The following is a 13,467-nucleotide window of genomic DNA, read 5'->3' as shown; positions in this document are numbered from 1 at the left end:
CACGTATATTTTTTAGGAAAAGGAGAACTGGACCAAAAAATGATTACCAGATGCAGGCCCTCCACAGTCGACACAGGGTCCCTCTCTTAACACTGCCCACTGCCAACTTATCCATCAATGGAGATTAATGATTTGCTCTTATCATCTCTCTCTCTCTCTCTCTGTGTGTGTGTGTGTGTGTGTTTTCTCAGCTTTATATAACCCACCATATGAGCAGCCAGCCTTTCTCTCGTCCACTTCCTGCCAACAGAGGGGTCCTCTTCTCCAAAGAAACCAAACGCCACAGCAAACAGTTGCTGGCACAGAGATCTTCAATGGCGGACTTCTCATCGCACCACTCTCTCCTCCTCAAGATGCCTGCAGCTTTGACCAATGGCCACTCCCACAACCTCTCAAGCCTCTTGTTCTACGGCCAAAACCATGGCCAAGGAGCAACGGCGAATGCAAATGCAGCGTCTGGAACAGCAGCGGCCATGGCGGAGGACGCTTCGCTTGAGAGCTCCTCTGCAGTGGTTGACACCTCCCCTCAGGGAAGTGCATCTCCAATGGACAGGAAGAGGAAGGCCACAGAGGACAGTGCCACGTTGAGCTCTGCTCACTCCAAGGTATAGTAGCAGCCAGCACACACAGACAACATTGCCATTTTCTTTGTAACATCGTTTCATGTATACAAACATTCAATCTCTTTTTTTTAAAAAAAAATGCATTTTGGTCGATAGGATTGCAATCAGGAGGGCAAGAGCAAGAGAGGGAAGAGGTCCAACAAGGAGGCTGAGGAGAAGAGCACCACTGATGATGAGGCCCCCAAGGGGTACATCCATGTGAGGGCAAGGAGGGGTCAGGCAACAGACAGCCACAGCCTTGCAGAAAGGGTACACAACACTCTTATCCAATCCTTGTAGCATTAATTTGACACCTGTTGATCTGTGTAGTTTGGTCTCAGTTTCTGCACCCTTTCTCTTACATGAACAGTTCTTGACTTTTTGTTTTGATTTAGGTGAGGAGAGAGAGGATCAGTGAGAGGATGAGGATGCTTCAAGCATTGGTCCCTGGCTGTGACAAGGTCAGATTATTAACTTGATAATGCTTGCTTGGGTTAGTTATATACAGCATCTGCTAAATGATGGGTCTAAGTACTAATTTGAGAAGGGGAAAAAATGTGTTTCTGGGCAGGTTACTGGAAAGGCCCTGATTTTGGATGAGATCATCAATTATGTGCAGTCCTTGCAGAACCAAGTTGAGGTAAACCACAAATAAAGAATCCTTATAATGGTGCTAAAAATGTTGCACTTCAGACAGTTCCAGGTCATAATGTGCAAATTATATTTCGCACCTGTTTTTTCAGTTCCTTTCCATGAGGATTGCCTCCATGAGCCCAGTTTTGTATGGGTTTGGACTGGACAGTGATGGCCTTCATGACCATGCACAAGTATGAAACAACAAACTCATTTTCACCAACTACAATTATGGTTAAATTGATCCTTTGATGCTTAAAATGCTTTGTGTGAAAATGGTGATGTTTCAGAAGATGGGAGGCATGTTCCAAGAAGCCCTTGCAATGCCTGGTCCAGTTCTGAGCCAAGCTAGCCCAGCTCCATCTCAAGCCATCATAGAGACTACTTCCACCACACCCTTCTCACTCCAGGGCCAGGGTGCCATCTCTTTCTCTCAGGTTGGCATGTTTTTTCCCCACATATTGTTGAATCATACTACATGCTGCAAATTCCCAAACATATCAGCATCCAGCATTTTTACCCACCTGGGGTCACTCTTTCCAGGACAATGGCAGCACTTACCTGATGCAACAAGCAGTGGGGGAGCCAACAAGGCAGGAACTGCTCAACCAGTTGGTGTTCAACAACATGTGCTCTTTCCAGTAGGGGAAGAGTGTGAGAGAGGGGGGGCCCACATTGACAATAGGTACTATTGCAAGCTAAGTTCATTGATTGAGAGGCCTACTAAAAGTTTTTCAAAAAAAAAAGAGAGGCCTCATGTCTGAAAATTACACTTCACCTACTTTGATTCAATTAGTATGTAATTATGCTAATATCCTTTTAATAATTTTTTGTCTCTGGGCAGGAGGAAATAATGCTGCAAGATTTGATAGGCGCACCAGATGAGTTTGAGATGTTGGATCTAGTCCATCCCCTTGTCTTGATTTGGAGAGAGCAGCAAGTAGAGTCTGCTGTTCACACATTTTCAGAGACTTTGTAGTATTTCTAGCTCCTTTATTAGGCATTGTCCATGAAGATTTTCTCAGCGGCTGCATCTGTCATCATCGCCATTGTAGTCGACCTTGAGCAATCGGTTGTTAATACATAAGAGAGCTATTTTTGTACTCTGAACTGTGTCTGTGATTAACAGTACATCCAGTCCCATTTTTTTTTTAAAAAAAACAAACCTTATATTGTAAAAAAACAAACCTTACATTGTTTTCTTTAAAACCAAGAATCTTTACAAAGTGAGGATGGGAGTTCCTACAGTTGTAGTCCAATCATTCCAAATCCAAAGAGTGATGGACGATTAGTTTGTTCCCATGCTCTCTTGCACCAGGTATGGGCAGAGCTGTTGGCTGACTTCGTGTCCATGGTTCTCTTTGACTGGCTGGAGACTGTCTTTGTACTACGGGCCCTTGTCAGAATAAAAAATACAGTCACATAATAAGATCTTATTCTCATTGGCACCTAGGTCGTGTTCAGCAACATGTTTGGTATACCATGTATAATCATCGTGTCCCTTGACTTGTGGTGATGTTCTCTCCAGCCTAGATGCACTAGATATTGCGATCTAGAAAAATAATGTAACAATAGTGGACTAGGCTATATGCATCACAGGATGCAAAGGCCAGAACCTTTCTCTTTTATCTAGAAAAAAATGCTATACACACACCATAAAATTCGAGTGAAAAAAGGGGTAACAATGTCCCAAGTAAGCTGATTACCAGGAACTCTGAACATTAGGCAGGGCACGATCCATATACAACTTCAGATTTTTGTTTTGTACCATGGAAACAGCTTGTTTCTTACTAAATGCCTGTACAGGAGCTTGATTCAACAATGGGGTGGTTCTTGGTGCCATTGAATGTGACTGTCCGCAAAAGCGAACACACGCCACCAACCATGATGTTGGTTGCACCTGCCAATTGACAAACTGTACTTCAGGAATCAGGAACCATATGCCAATATGTCCGTTGTCCAACATAAGAGCCTTATACACACACAACTTTTCTTTCCAATAAACCCAAGGATGAATCTTGCTAGGTCTTTTTATTGTTATGGAGAAAACAACTAGCTAAGGTAGCTGGTTTGCGGCTAGTGGCTGGTGCTGGTTTGTTGTGAGAGGAAATTACTGCTGGCTGGCTGGTGGCTGATGCTAGTTTGGTATAAGAGAAAAATACTGTTGGTTGGCTGGAGAAGCAACCAGTAGAACAGAGTGTACAATTCAGGTCGAAGAGGACTCGAACTTCCATGGCATGGTGAAAGTGCACACCACAACTCTAGAGGACTTTCACAGTGCCTTCAAATTGAAGAAACAAGAGTAAAAATCATGCATGAAACCATCCAATTCAATCTAGGCATGCAGCTAATTTGGCTGATCATGTACTCTGAAAGATAGATCGACCATGAACAGGACATGCACGAAATTGAAGTTCGTGGGGGCGATCGAGCTGAGGTCCTGAGCTACCTATTACTGTTTTTGTTCTTGCTGCATACGACACCACTAGTGCAGCATCGACCTGTGGTCCTCGGCGACGGTAGCCAGCTGAAAAGACGATGCGTGCAGGTTGGGTTCCCTCTAGATTTTCAAGCTGCCTTTAACCACAATGCATGTAGCCTTGCTGAGCATTTGCCGTGCCCTAGGAAACATCGTTCCTTCTCGGACCTGATCATTCTGTATGTAGCGACGTACATGGAACTCACATACATACAGGGTCCCCGTCATCCTTAATTGGCGATGTTCTGATAGACAATCCTAATTAATGAAAAAATTTACCCTCTTTAAATTTTTGATGTAAGTTTGAGACACCACAAAATTGAACGTAGGTAAAAAAAATGGTACCTCTTTAATAATATGCTGGTACCTTTCTATTGTATATACCTCCAAGCACCGTAAAAACAATTTATTATCCTAATAATAACTAACCTGCCCCTCCATCCTAAAATATAATGTATTGCGTTTGTCACAATTCAAACTATTTTAACTTTAATTAAATATTTTATAAAAAAACAATAATATCTACTATATCAAATGAACATAATTAGATCCATTATAAAATATATTTTTATGGTTTTACCTTTTTCATGTGGTAAATATTAATACTCTTGTGTGGTCAAATTGAGAATAGTTTGACTTAGCTCGTGATTTCTTATACTTTATACTAGGATAAAAAAGATTATCTTCTACCTCAATAATTCCGACGAAGGTATTGTGTTTTAGCACTATACATGCAGTGCAGGGTAATCTGACGACTAATACGCACATTTTTTTTTGAGTTAATACGCACACATGCTGATATAGGTGAATGCAATCACTTTCTGATGTGTGAATTGTGATAAATATTGTCATCTTATATAAGTGAAAGCGATCGGTTGCTCTAGTCTAAGAGGGGGAGGAGGTGAATTAGACACTTTTAAAAATTTAACCTATATCTCCAACTAGTTTGCACAAAACTTAAACTAAAATAAGCTATCTAGATGTGCAACTACGGTTCACCTTAGTGTGAAACCCTCACCTCAAAAGAGTTTTGCAACCTATAGCCAATCCTAGTAAGATACTACACTAAAAAAATAAAGGCCCACAAGTTGCAATATGAAATGCGGAAGCTTAAAAAGAGGGATGAGAGGAAGCGAACTCTCGATACGAGGCTTTATCTCAGTAGTTCGGATTGCCACAAAGGCGCCCCTACATCCACGTTGTTGAAGCACTCACGAAGAGTATCGCTTCCCGGCAATCAAGTCTCTTCCGTGAACACAATCACGGTCACCTTGATCCCGATCTTCACTAAGGGAGATTGCCCACGAAGGAGGGGTCTCTGTCCCCCGCACAAAGTTGTCGACGCCGCTCCACACCAAGCCGGAGGGTCGTTGACGTGCCGGCGAGCCACCAATGCTCCAAGGAGGCTAGTGCACCGAGATACAAGTTTGGTTCACTCTATAACCACAGCACAAGGATCTAAACCTTGTTTGATCACTCACTCAAGAGCTAACTTAGCACTAACACTCACAAAGCTTGTGTTAAGGACTAAGGATTTGATATTTATGCTCTTGGATGGTTTGGAGGTGTTCTTGGGTGTGTGTGGGATGTCCAGCAACTCCAGCAAACTCAAAATAGCCGGGGAAGCACATATATATAGGCCACACACTTGAACTAGCCGTTTGGAGCCGTTAGCAGCTTTTCTGCATGGGCATCGGATCTTCCGGTGCTGGGACATCGGTTCTTCCGGTCACTCACAAGCTGAAACTAGACGTTGGCTTCTCTGACGCTTCTACAGCTGAATTGGCACCCATCAGTTGAACCGATGCAATGGTGTCGGTTCAACCGGTGACTCTTGATCATCTTGTAGTCGTTGCCCTTGCTGACATCATTGCTCCGACACCTTGCTCCGACACATCACCGGTTCAACCGGTGCTGAAGATTTCGCTTCTGGTCGCTTGACATCGTCTCTGGACAATGGTACATTGATTGCACCGATGTCTATTTTGAAGCCGTCGGTTCAACCGGTGCTTCACTTGATCTTCCATTGATCTCCATTTGGCGCTCAGACTTGCACCAAAGCGAGGGCGTCGGAACTTCCGACAACCATCGGATGCACCGATGCTATATGCATCGGTTCTTCCGGTGCTACTGATTTCAGTAGAACTCGTCCAATTCAGCATTTCTTTGAGTTCTTTCTTCGTGTTTTGCTTTGTATGACCTTTTTAATTTATCCCTGGGATCTAGAAATGTTCACTTAACAAAAGCATTAGTCACATTGATTACGTTGTCATTCGATCACCAAAATCATTCGAAATGGCATAAATGGTGTCATGTTCGTAACAATAAGACATCGATTGATTGATTGAGATATGAATAATAACGCGCGTGTCAGCGCAAAGAACGGAACCATAAATTTTCCCAGATAATCCTAGCTTGAAGCTTCGAGGAAAAAGGAAGAATCTTTTTTTTTTGAAATAAGAAAGGAAGAATCTTTAAGGCGACCGTGTGAGCCTCATCAGCTAGGAGGCAGTAGCACACAACTGCAATGAATTGGTCGAGGCGGCCGATCTAGATCGACGACGACGACGGGGCGACGGCGGCCAATCAGCCACCGTCGACATCCGCTACCCAGCACGAACTATCAAGGCGCCAGTAGCGAGCTCCCGGCCGCCAGACACGGCGCCTCTGCCGGAGACGAAACGGTCACCCGCCACGCGGGCCCACTGAACGGCGCACTCCACACGGGCCCACATGCCAGCGACTGTTTCGCCGGCTGTGGAGGTCGCTGACGTGCGTGCGTGCTACTGGCTGCGCTGCTGATCGACGAGCTTGCTCGCCTGCCATCGGATAAGAAGGGAAATGCATGGAGGCATGCGTGTGGTTGGTTGCCCGTGAAGGCCGCCGCGCGCGAGTGACATGGATGGCGGCATCCGGGGCGGTGCCACCGTGTAGGGCCGGCCGGCCGGCCGACCGAGCGCCGTAGCCGGGCCCGGGCTCCGGCAGCGGCAGCGGCGGGGCAGGGCCGCACCGCGCGCATGGGGCCGACGAGCGGCCATGCATATGCATGCCATGATGCCCACAAGGATCAGCAAAAACGCAAATGGTGTGAGTGATCTGCGCTTAACGCAAGGTGTTAGCTCGAGGGAACAGTGGCCTTCCTCTCTCTAAGATACTGAGCCTGGTCATGTGTTGCTCACATGCCGTCATGCCCCGGCCGTATAGTTGTTGGTGTAGTATTGCATAGTATTTGCATTGCTGCTGCAGCTAGCCTGAGCCTGGTCATGATGATGAATGGATGGGCGAAGTGATTGATGAGAATATGGGTTAATTATCCCACAATGAAATAGATCAGGAAAAAAAAGATATGGTGATCATTAATCGACCTCATTGGACCCGGGCCTCTTGCTCATGAATGGATTGTTTCTCAACTGATCTGAATGCTACTGGATGAAGACGGGAACCAGCCATGACAGCTTTTCAAGCCTATACTACCTGCAGCCCTGCAGGTAGATAGGAGGTCATGTCCAGGGGCGGATGCACACCCCGGGCCACCCGGGCCATGGCCCGGGGTTCGGCCCAATTTTTTTTCATTTTACAGTAGCTTCTACTTCTGGACTTGAATCAATTGCTGAAGAAGGACTTGGATCAATTACTGAAGAAGAATAAATATATTACTTCGCGATGGCGCTTTTTGTATGTTATCTATCTTTCCGTTTATATTTTCATGTATCTTTTGAACTGTGAGTTTGTGGACGTCTATACTTAAAACTCGGCCCGGGGTTCGACTCAATCCTGGTTCCGCCACTGGTCATGTCCGGATCCTGATACCTCTCTCATCTTTTCGCAAGCATGCGTTGGCCATTGTAGTAACCTCTGTGTGCATAATTTTAAATCAAGGTTTTAAATCTCTGGCTAAGGGTATATAGCGGATGACCTCTAAAACAGTTATAGCGGAGGCTAAACGAGAATATAGCGGGATATTTGTCATAGCTTGATGAGCCAAAAACAGCTATAGCCGGCTATAGCGACGGCTATAGCCGTAGATTTAAAACTATGTTTTAAATGAGGCCAGGTTTCGTCTTCCTGGCAGGCAAATGCACGCCCTCGATCTCCATCAATCGTTTTCACACACTCGCACATTTGTTTCCCTGCAGATGAGATCAGAGCCCCCATCTATCTCCACTGGCCACCTGCAGCCGCGCGTTCTTCCCAAGGTCTCAGCACCAGCAGCAAAACATGCTGTTCAACTCAAAAATCTACTCCCATGATAGTGTAGCTGCTCATACAGTGACAGTGACTGGGCGACAGCGTCAAGAGCCAAAGGATTGGCATGGAGCGGCCTGCCTTTTCAGCGTTTCTGAAGTTTGCATGGACTTGGCCTGCACCGGCACAGTAAACTGAATGGATCCAGCAGCATTTATGCAAAAGCTGTGAGGCACTCATCAACCATCAACAGACCTCACCAATTCTTCACCATCCATTATCTCACCTTGAAGAGAGAGAGAGAGAGAGAGAGAGAGAGAGAGAGAGAGAGAGAGAGAGAGAGAGAGAGAGAGAGAGAGAGAGAGAGAGATTGGTCCAGTCATCAGATGTGGCAATTCAATAATGTGGGAAAGAAAGCGAGAAAGAGAGATGCTACTCCTAGCTAACGGTACCACACCACCACCACCACTGGCAAGCTATGGTGATAGATACTCCTACAAGCCTATGCCGGTGCCCCTGCAGCGGAAGTTGTTCGCAATTGGCAAATCATTTGACTGTGACCAGCTGATGTGACCATCTCCGAAGAGCAAGCAGGAGCACTGAAAACCTAATAATGGACATGGATCCCCACCATCTCATTACGAGCTAATCTACCTTATGGTTAATGATATCATCAAGCTAAGTCAGGTCAGGGCTTGTGGTTGCTAATGCCAATCCAATTTTTCAGGACCCACAACCTTTCCAATGCAGGGGGCCAAGACAACACTGGTACAACATGGGAGCAGGCAAAGCAACAATCCCCAGCTGCTCGCTGCTGTAGGCTCTCAATTCAGAACAGCTCGACGGTTGCAGGAAATTAAAAAAGCTAGTAGAAAAACGCATCCAAATCTCACGATCGATTTGGCATCCGAGACGTGTACCAAACAGTCCGCGCTTTGTGGCTGTCGACGGATCCCTCTGCCCATGCGTGTGTGCACGTACACTGAATTTGGCGCAAAGATAGGGTTTGCAGGGAGCTAGCTGCCATGCATAAAAGCAGGGAGGAATGGGAGGTGGAGAACTGGAGATCTCGCAGCCGCAGCAGGGGGGACGAAGGGGTGGTGGCCCGGTGGGGCTGGGCCTGCCGGCGACCTGCCGGCCGGCGGGGACCCATCTGTAGCTGCCATTGTGTGCGGGATTGAAGGCATGGCTTCTTTAGGCCCATGTTGGGACATAGCTTGCTTTTTTTTATTGTTCGTTCAAACGCAGCAAATGTATAATGTAGATGATCAAGATTGGGTGTGAATGCAAAAGAAAAACGAAAAAAAAACTTACATAAAAAATGTCTTTTAAATTTGTGAATTTGTGTACCTCAAGCTACAGCTATACCTCGATCCAGGTCTGAGCAACAATATTCACATCCAGACTTCAGTTATGCCTCGATCCAAAAAACAAACTGTCTTTTAAATTCTTTGGTCCTTATGAGATATTGGAAAGGATTGGTCCAGTTGCATATAAACTGAAGCTTCCACCGACAAGTGCCATAGACCCGGTCTTTCACGTTTCGCAAGTGAAGAAAGCACCTCGTAAAGAGTCTCCAGTTCTACAAGATTTGCCATCTATTGATTCATCTTTGCATATATAAATCAAGATTTTGCAGCGTCAATTCGTGACTCGTGGTACTGAGCTATTCTCCAGTTTTCTTGTTCAATATTGGTCGGGTATGCAAGTCTCTCGGGCGCTGCTGGGGTCACCCGTGTGACCCAACAGACCTATCACACTAGGCTCCCCCACTCCAGATTTTATGTTTTGGGTCTAAACTAGCCCAAAAAACCGGTCCACATGTTTAATCCAGTCAAATTTGTTTCGGAATAAATTATTTTTGTTTCGAAACAATTTTTTAATTAATCAAGCAATATAAAAAATTTGTTCGGAAATAAAATAAAATAATTAAATCTTGTGTGATAGTTTGACTCAATGTCTCTCGCTACTTTTTTATTTTATAAAACTGTCTCTCGCTACCTGGGAAGATGCTAAACCTTTGAAGCAGAAATTTCCCCGCACACCTGCATGGGGACAAGCAGGCTCTCAAGAACGGGGGAGTGTTACCAGTCTACCAGGCGGCCCACAAGACGGCGGCCCTGAAGCGGAGCTCGGCAGAGGCAAAAGGAGGACTCGGCCCAACATTAAGCTTACCGGCCCAGAATGGGTCCAGTAGCGGCTAGCTGGCACTTGCGTGTGTGGCGTGAGTATACGTCTGGAGGACTTGTTCGTGAGATGAGCGACAGAGTTGTAACCGAATCTTATTCCTTAATCTAACCTCTGCCACTCCCCAAATTTCTCTCCAATCCCTGTATACGATTCTTGCACTAAAAGTGAGCAAACCATCGTGCCACATCATCCAATGACCCGTCAGATCGATGGATCAGGCAGAGCACCCCCTCCCGCCTCCCTCTCGCCGTCCTCGCCGCCGTCGCACGCTATGCTGCTGTCGCGGCTGTGCTACGCCGCTACAGCAAGGCCAGCGCGCTTGGCTAGCAGACGAGGGCCCACCTGCCACCAAGCTATGTCGGGGATAGCGCGGGCCCGGCATAGCTCGACGGTCGGCCATCCGCCGTCGCTGTGGCCTTCCCCGGCTGGATCACACCATCGGAGCTTGCTCGCCACCGAGCGGCCAGCGTGGATTCTCTGACTTCCTCAAGCGAAGTCACAGCTGACTTCCTCCCTCTTTGATGCCATTCGTTTTCTATCCAACGGTTGGCAACATCTTCCAGCTTTCTTGATCAACCTAGACATAAGTCTTGGCCCATGTAAAGGCCCAGTTTGCCGATAAGTTTTTACCTTTTCTTCATGCGATGCTTTTGACTTGTGCTTATGGGTAACTAAAAGAAATCTTCTATCCTTCCCTCTCCTTGTTCCCAAAGGTGAAAAATATACTCATATTTGTTCATGATTTGTGCAGTATTCACTGAATCTTTGTCTTCAAGTTAAGACTCAATGGCGCAACCCAACAAGTAAGTTTGGTTTACATTCGAAATTTCTTTGCTTTGTTTGTGTCCAGTAAGTTAGGTTTACAAGATGAAAATTTACTTAGTTCTGCACGTCTAAAGAAAAAGGAGTTCAATAAAAAATTAAGGAGACAGAGAACTTGGCTCAGAAGATACTTGGTGGAGATTATTTTTTATTATTTTGTGCATAAAATAGTCCAAAAGACTAAAGTGAAATGCTTATTTAATTTTGTACTACAATATCGTGTTAAACTCGAGCGCAGATTATTTGCTTCATAATTTAAACTCAAGCTCAGCTCATTTGCGTCATAAGTGGGGCTAACTGTTGTGTACTAGAAAACTGAGAGATGCAGCACTGTAGTATGTAAAGTGGGTGGCATCGGAGAGGGAGAAAGTCAGCTGTGACTTCGCTTCAGCAAGTCAGTGAATCCACGCCGCCGAGCGGCACGACTTCAGCCCACCATTACTCGTGGATGCGGGACTATAGGCCCTCTCCGCCCTCGATTCACATCTCCACACGGGAGCACGGCTGCCGGCTGCCCGGAATCGGTTTTGCCGAGCTTGTTCCCTGCTCTCACGTGAGAGAGAAGTGAGGAAAGGAAGAAAAATGATTAGGGAAGTTCCTTCAGGGTTCCTAATGTAAAGATCTAGACTCAGATAAATAGTGCCGCATAGTGCTCATGTGCTTCAGTTTAATTACCTAGAAGTTTAGGGTTCCAGGTCCAAAATCTTTTTGTCTTTAGTGGCGAATCTTTTTTTTTTTAATTTTTTAAATCGGCTGAAAATTGATAAATGCGTAGTAATTCGTAGATAGATCCAAAAATAACAGATTTAGTTTTGTTGAGCTCCACATATGTAGATCTATACAATAATCAAATAATATGACATGTTTTATTAGAAAGTTTTCGCTGTAGATGCTTGCCTATGTTTTTTAGTGTGAAATTCATATCTTTACTCCACATATCTGCAATTATCTTGCTTCAAATACTAAGAAAATTTTATGATAGGCTATTCATGTGATGCTTGATCTGTGGTAAAACAATTTCACCTTCGTTGGTATATCTACGACCAAATTGTTGATTGGCTATTCATGTGATGCTACTCATGTAACTGCATTTATAATACGTTATTCATTGGTGCATCTATGATAGTCTATTCATGTGATGCTTTATGTGTAATAAAAGTTTCAGCTTCATTCGCATCTATGACTAAGGGCTTGTTTGGAACATTAGTCCAAGACTAATTTTGAGAGTTAATGTTTAGCCTTGAACTAGAAAACCTCGCGGCATTCCCGCGAGTTGCCAGTGGATGTACCCGTGATATGCTTAGATTTTTTTCGCATGCGGTTGTATAGCTATTTTTATAAATGAATTGTAGAAGCACTTTGAATTTCAAGCAACTTTTATATTGAGCACTTTTTTATTTGAAGACATTTCGGTGTTCCAATTATAGGTTCAATGGGTGATTTACTATAGAGCTTCGGGTTTCTAAATTTGCTCTGTAGTGAAGTTGTAGGTTGCTCTTTGTCGGAGGATTTCTCCAGCCGGGTGGCGGATTGCACCCGCCTAATCCTAAGTGTAGGATGAGCTTGGGGGCAGTCAAGGAGTGCTCGATCTAGAGACGAATGAATGCGAGAAGCACACAAGGATTTAGAGTGGTTCGGGCCGCCGGAGCGTAATACCCTACGTCCACTTTGTGTTGTATTGCCTGTCCCCAGAGTGTGCTCTCGGAGCCCGAGAGTGAGGATATGTTCAGAGTGTTCTGAGAGTTGTGACTCAGTTGTTTTGGTTTTGTGGACTTGAACCCCCCCCCCCCCCGTTTTCTACCGTGTGTGCTCTCCCTTTTATAAGCCCAAGGGGAGCAGTACACTGAGCGGGACCCCGACAGGTGGGCCCGTCGATGTATTATAAACTACACTTTGGCCTTCAATGCCTCAGATCCGGAGATCTTGTCGTCGGCTTCCGTGCGTAGCTTCTGACCAGGGATGGTCTTGAGCTGTCCTGTCGGAGTAGAGTCAAGCATCTACAGCCGCGCGTCGAGGTCATGATGAAGCGCCGAACTACTGACTCAGTCTGCTGTAGCAGGGTACACTATTGCTTCAGTTAGTAGCTGGTTATTATGACTCGTCGCCCATGCGCGCGGCGCTGAGACACTGCTGCGTGCCTCGGTAACAGACGAGCCGCCTTGGAAACAGGCGGGCTTACCGTGTTGTCATGTCACGCCTGTCCAACCCATGAGCGGGCATCCAATGCCCTGCTCTGGCAGCACACGCCTCAACCACCATCATTTAATGTGGAAGGAGGGCTGGCTTCAGGCGGAAGGCTCGCGCCTGTGGGACACGTGGCGGCACCAGACCCAGGGGTCGGCGGCCGCGCCCACAGGGGGATGTGGCGGCTCCGGACCCCTGCCCGAGCGGGGAGCGGAGGTCCGGAGGTCCGCGCCTATGGGACACGTGGCGGCACCGGACCAGGGGGTCGGCGGTCGCGCCCACAGGGGCATGTGGCGGCTCCGGACCCCTGCTCGAGAGGGGAGCGGAGGTTCCGAGGCTTGCGTCTGGCTGGCTTGAGGACTCAGGCCTCCT

The 13,467-nt window shown here is 46.2% G+C and overlaps 1 protein-coding gene across 2 annotated transcripts; it reads left to right on the top strand.

Annotated features, from left to right (window-relative positions):
• Nucleotides 1-207: 207 nt before the first annotated feature.
• LOC120713016 (transcription factor bHLH137-like) lies at nucleotides 208-8,216 on the top strand. Of its 2 annotated transcripts, none has more exons than XM_039998976.1 (8): nucleotides 208-605; nucleotides 720-872; nucleotides 998-1,063; nucleotides 1,174-1,242; nucleotides 1,346-1,429; nucleotides 1,526-1,672; nucleotides 1,779-1,890; nucleotides 8,191-8,216. In XM_039998976.1, the coding sequence occupies exons 1-7, from the start codon at nucleotides 210-212 to the stop codon at nucleotides 1,878-1,880; spliced, it is 1,017 nt and encodes a 338-aa protein (XP_039854910.1). In that variant the 5' UTR covers nucleotides 208-209; the 3' UTR covers nucleotides 1,881-1,890; nucleotides 8,191-8,216. The 2 variants fall into 2 exon arrangements, with proteins under 2 accessions (XP_039854910.1, XP_039854909.1); XM_039998975.1 differs by lacking the exon at nucleotides 8,191-8,216 and adding an exon at nucleotides 2,080-2,341 and having other exon boundaries at nucleotides 1,779-1,920.
• Nucleotides 8,217-13,467: the final 5,251 nt, after the last annotated feature.

This window comes from Panicum virgatum, chromosome 6K, assembly GCF_016808335.1.
Source record: "Panicum virgatum strain AP13 chromosome 6K, P.virgatum_v5, whole genome shotgun sequence".
Lineage (NCBI taxonomy): Eukaryota > Viridiplantae > Streptophyta > Magnoliopsida > Poales > Poaceae > Panicum > Panicum virgatum.
Note: the sequence above shows the minus strand (reverse complement) of the source record. Positions and strands in the feature narration are given on the sequence as shown.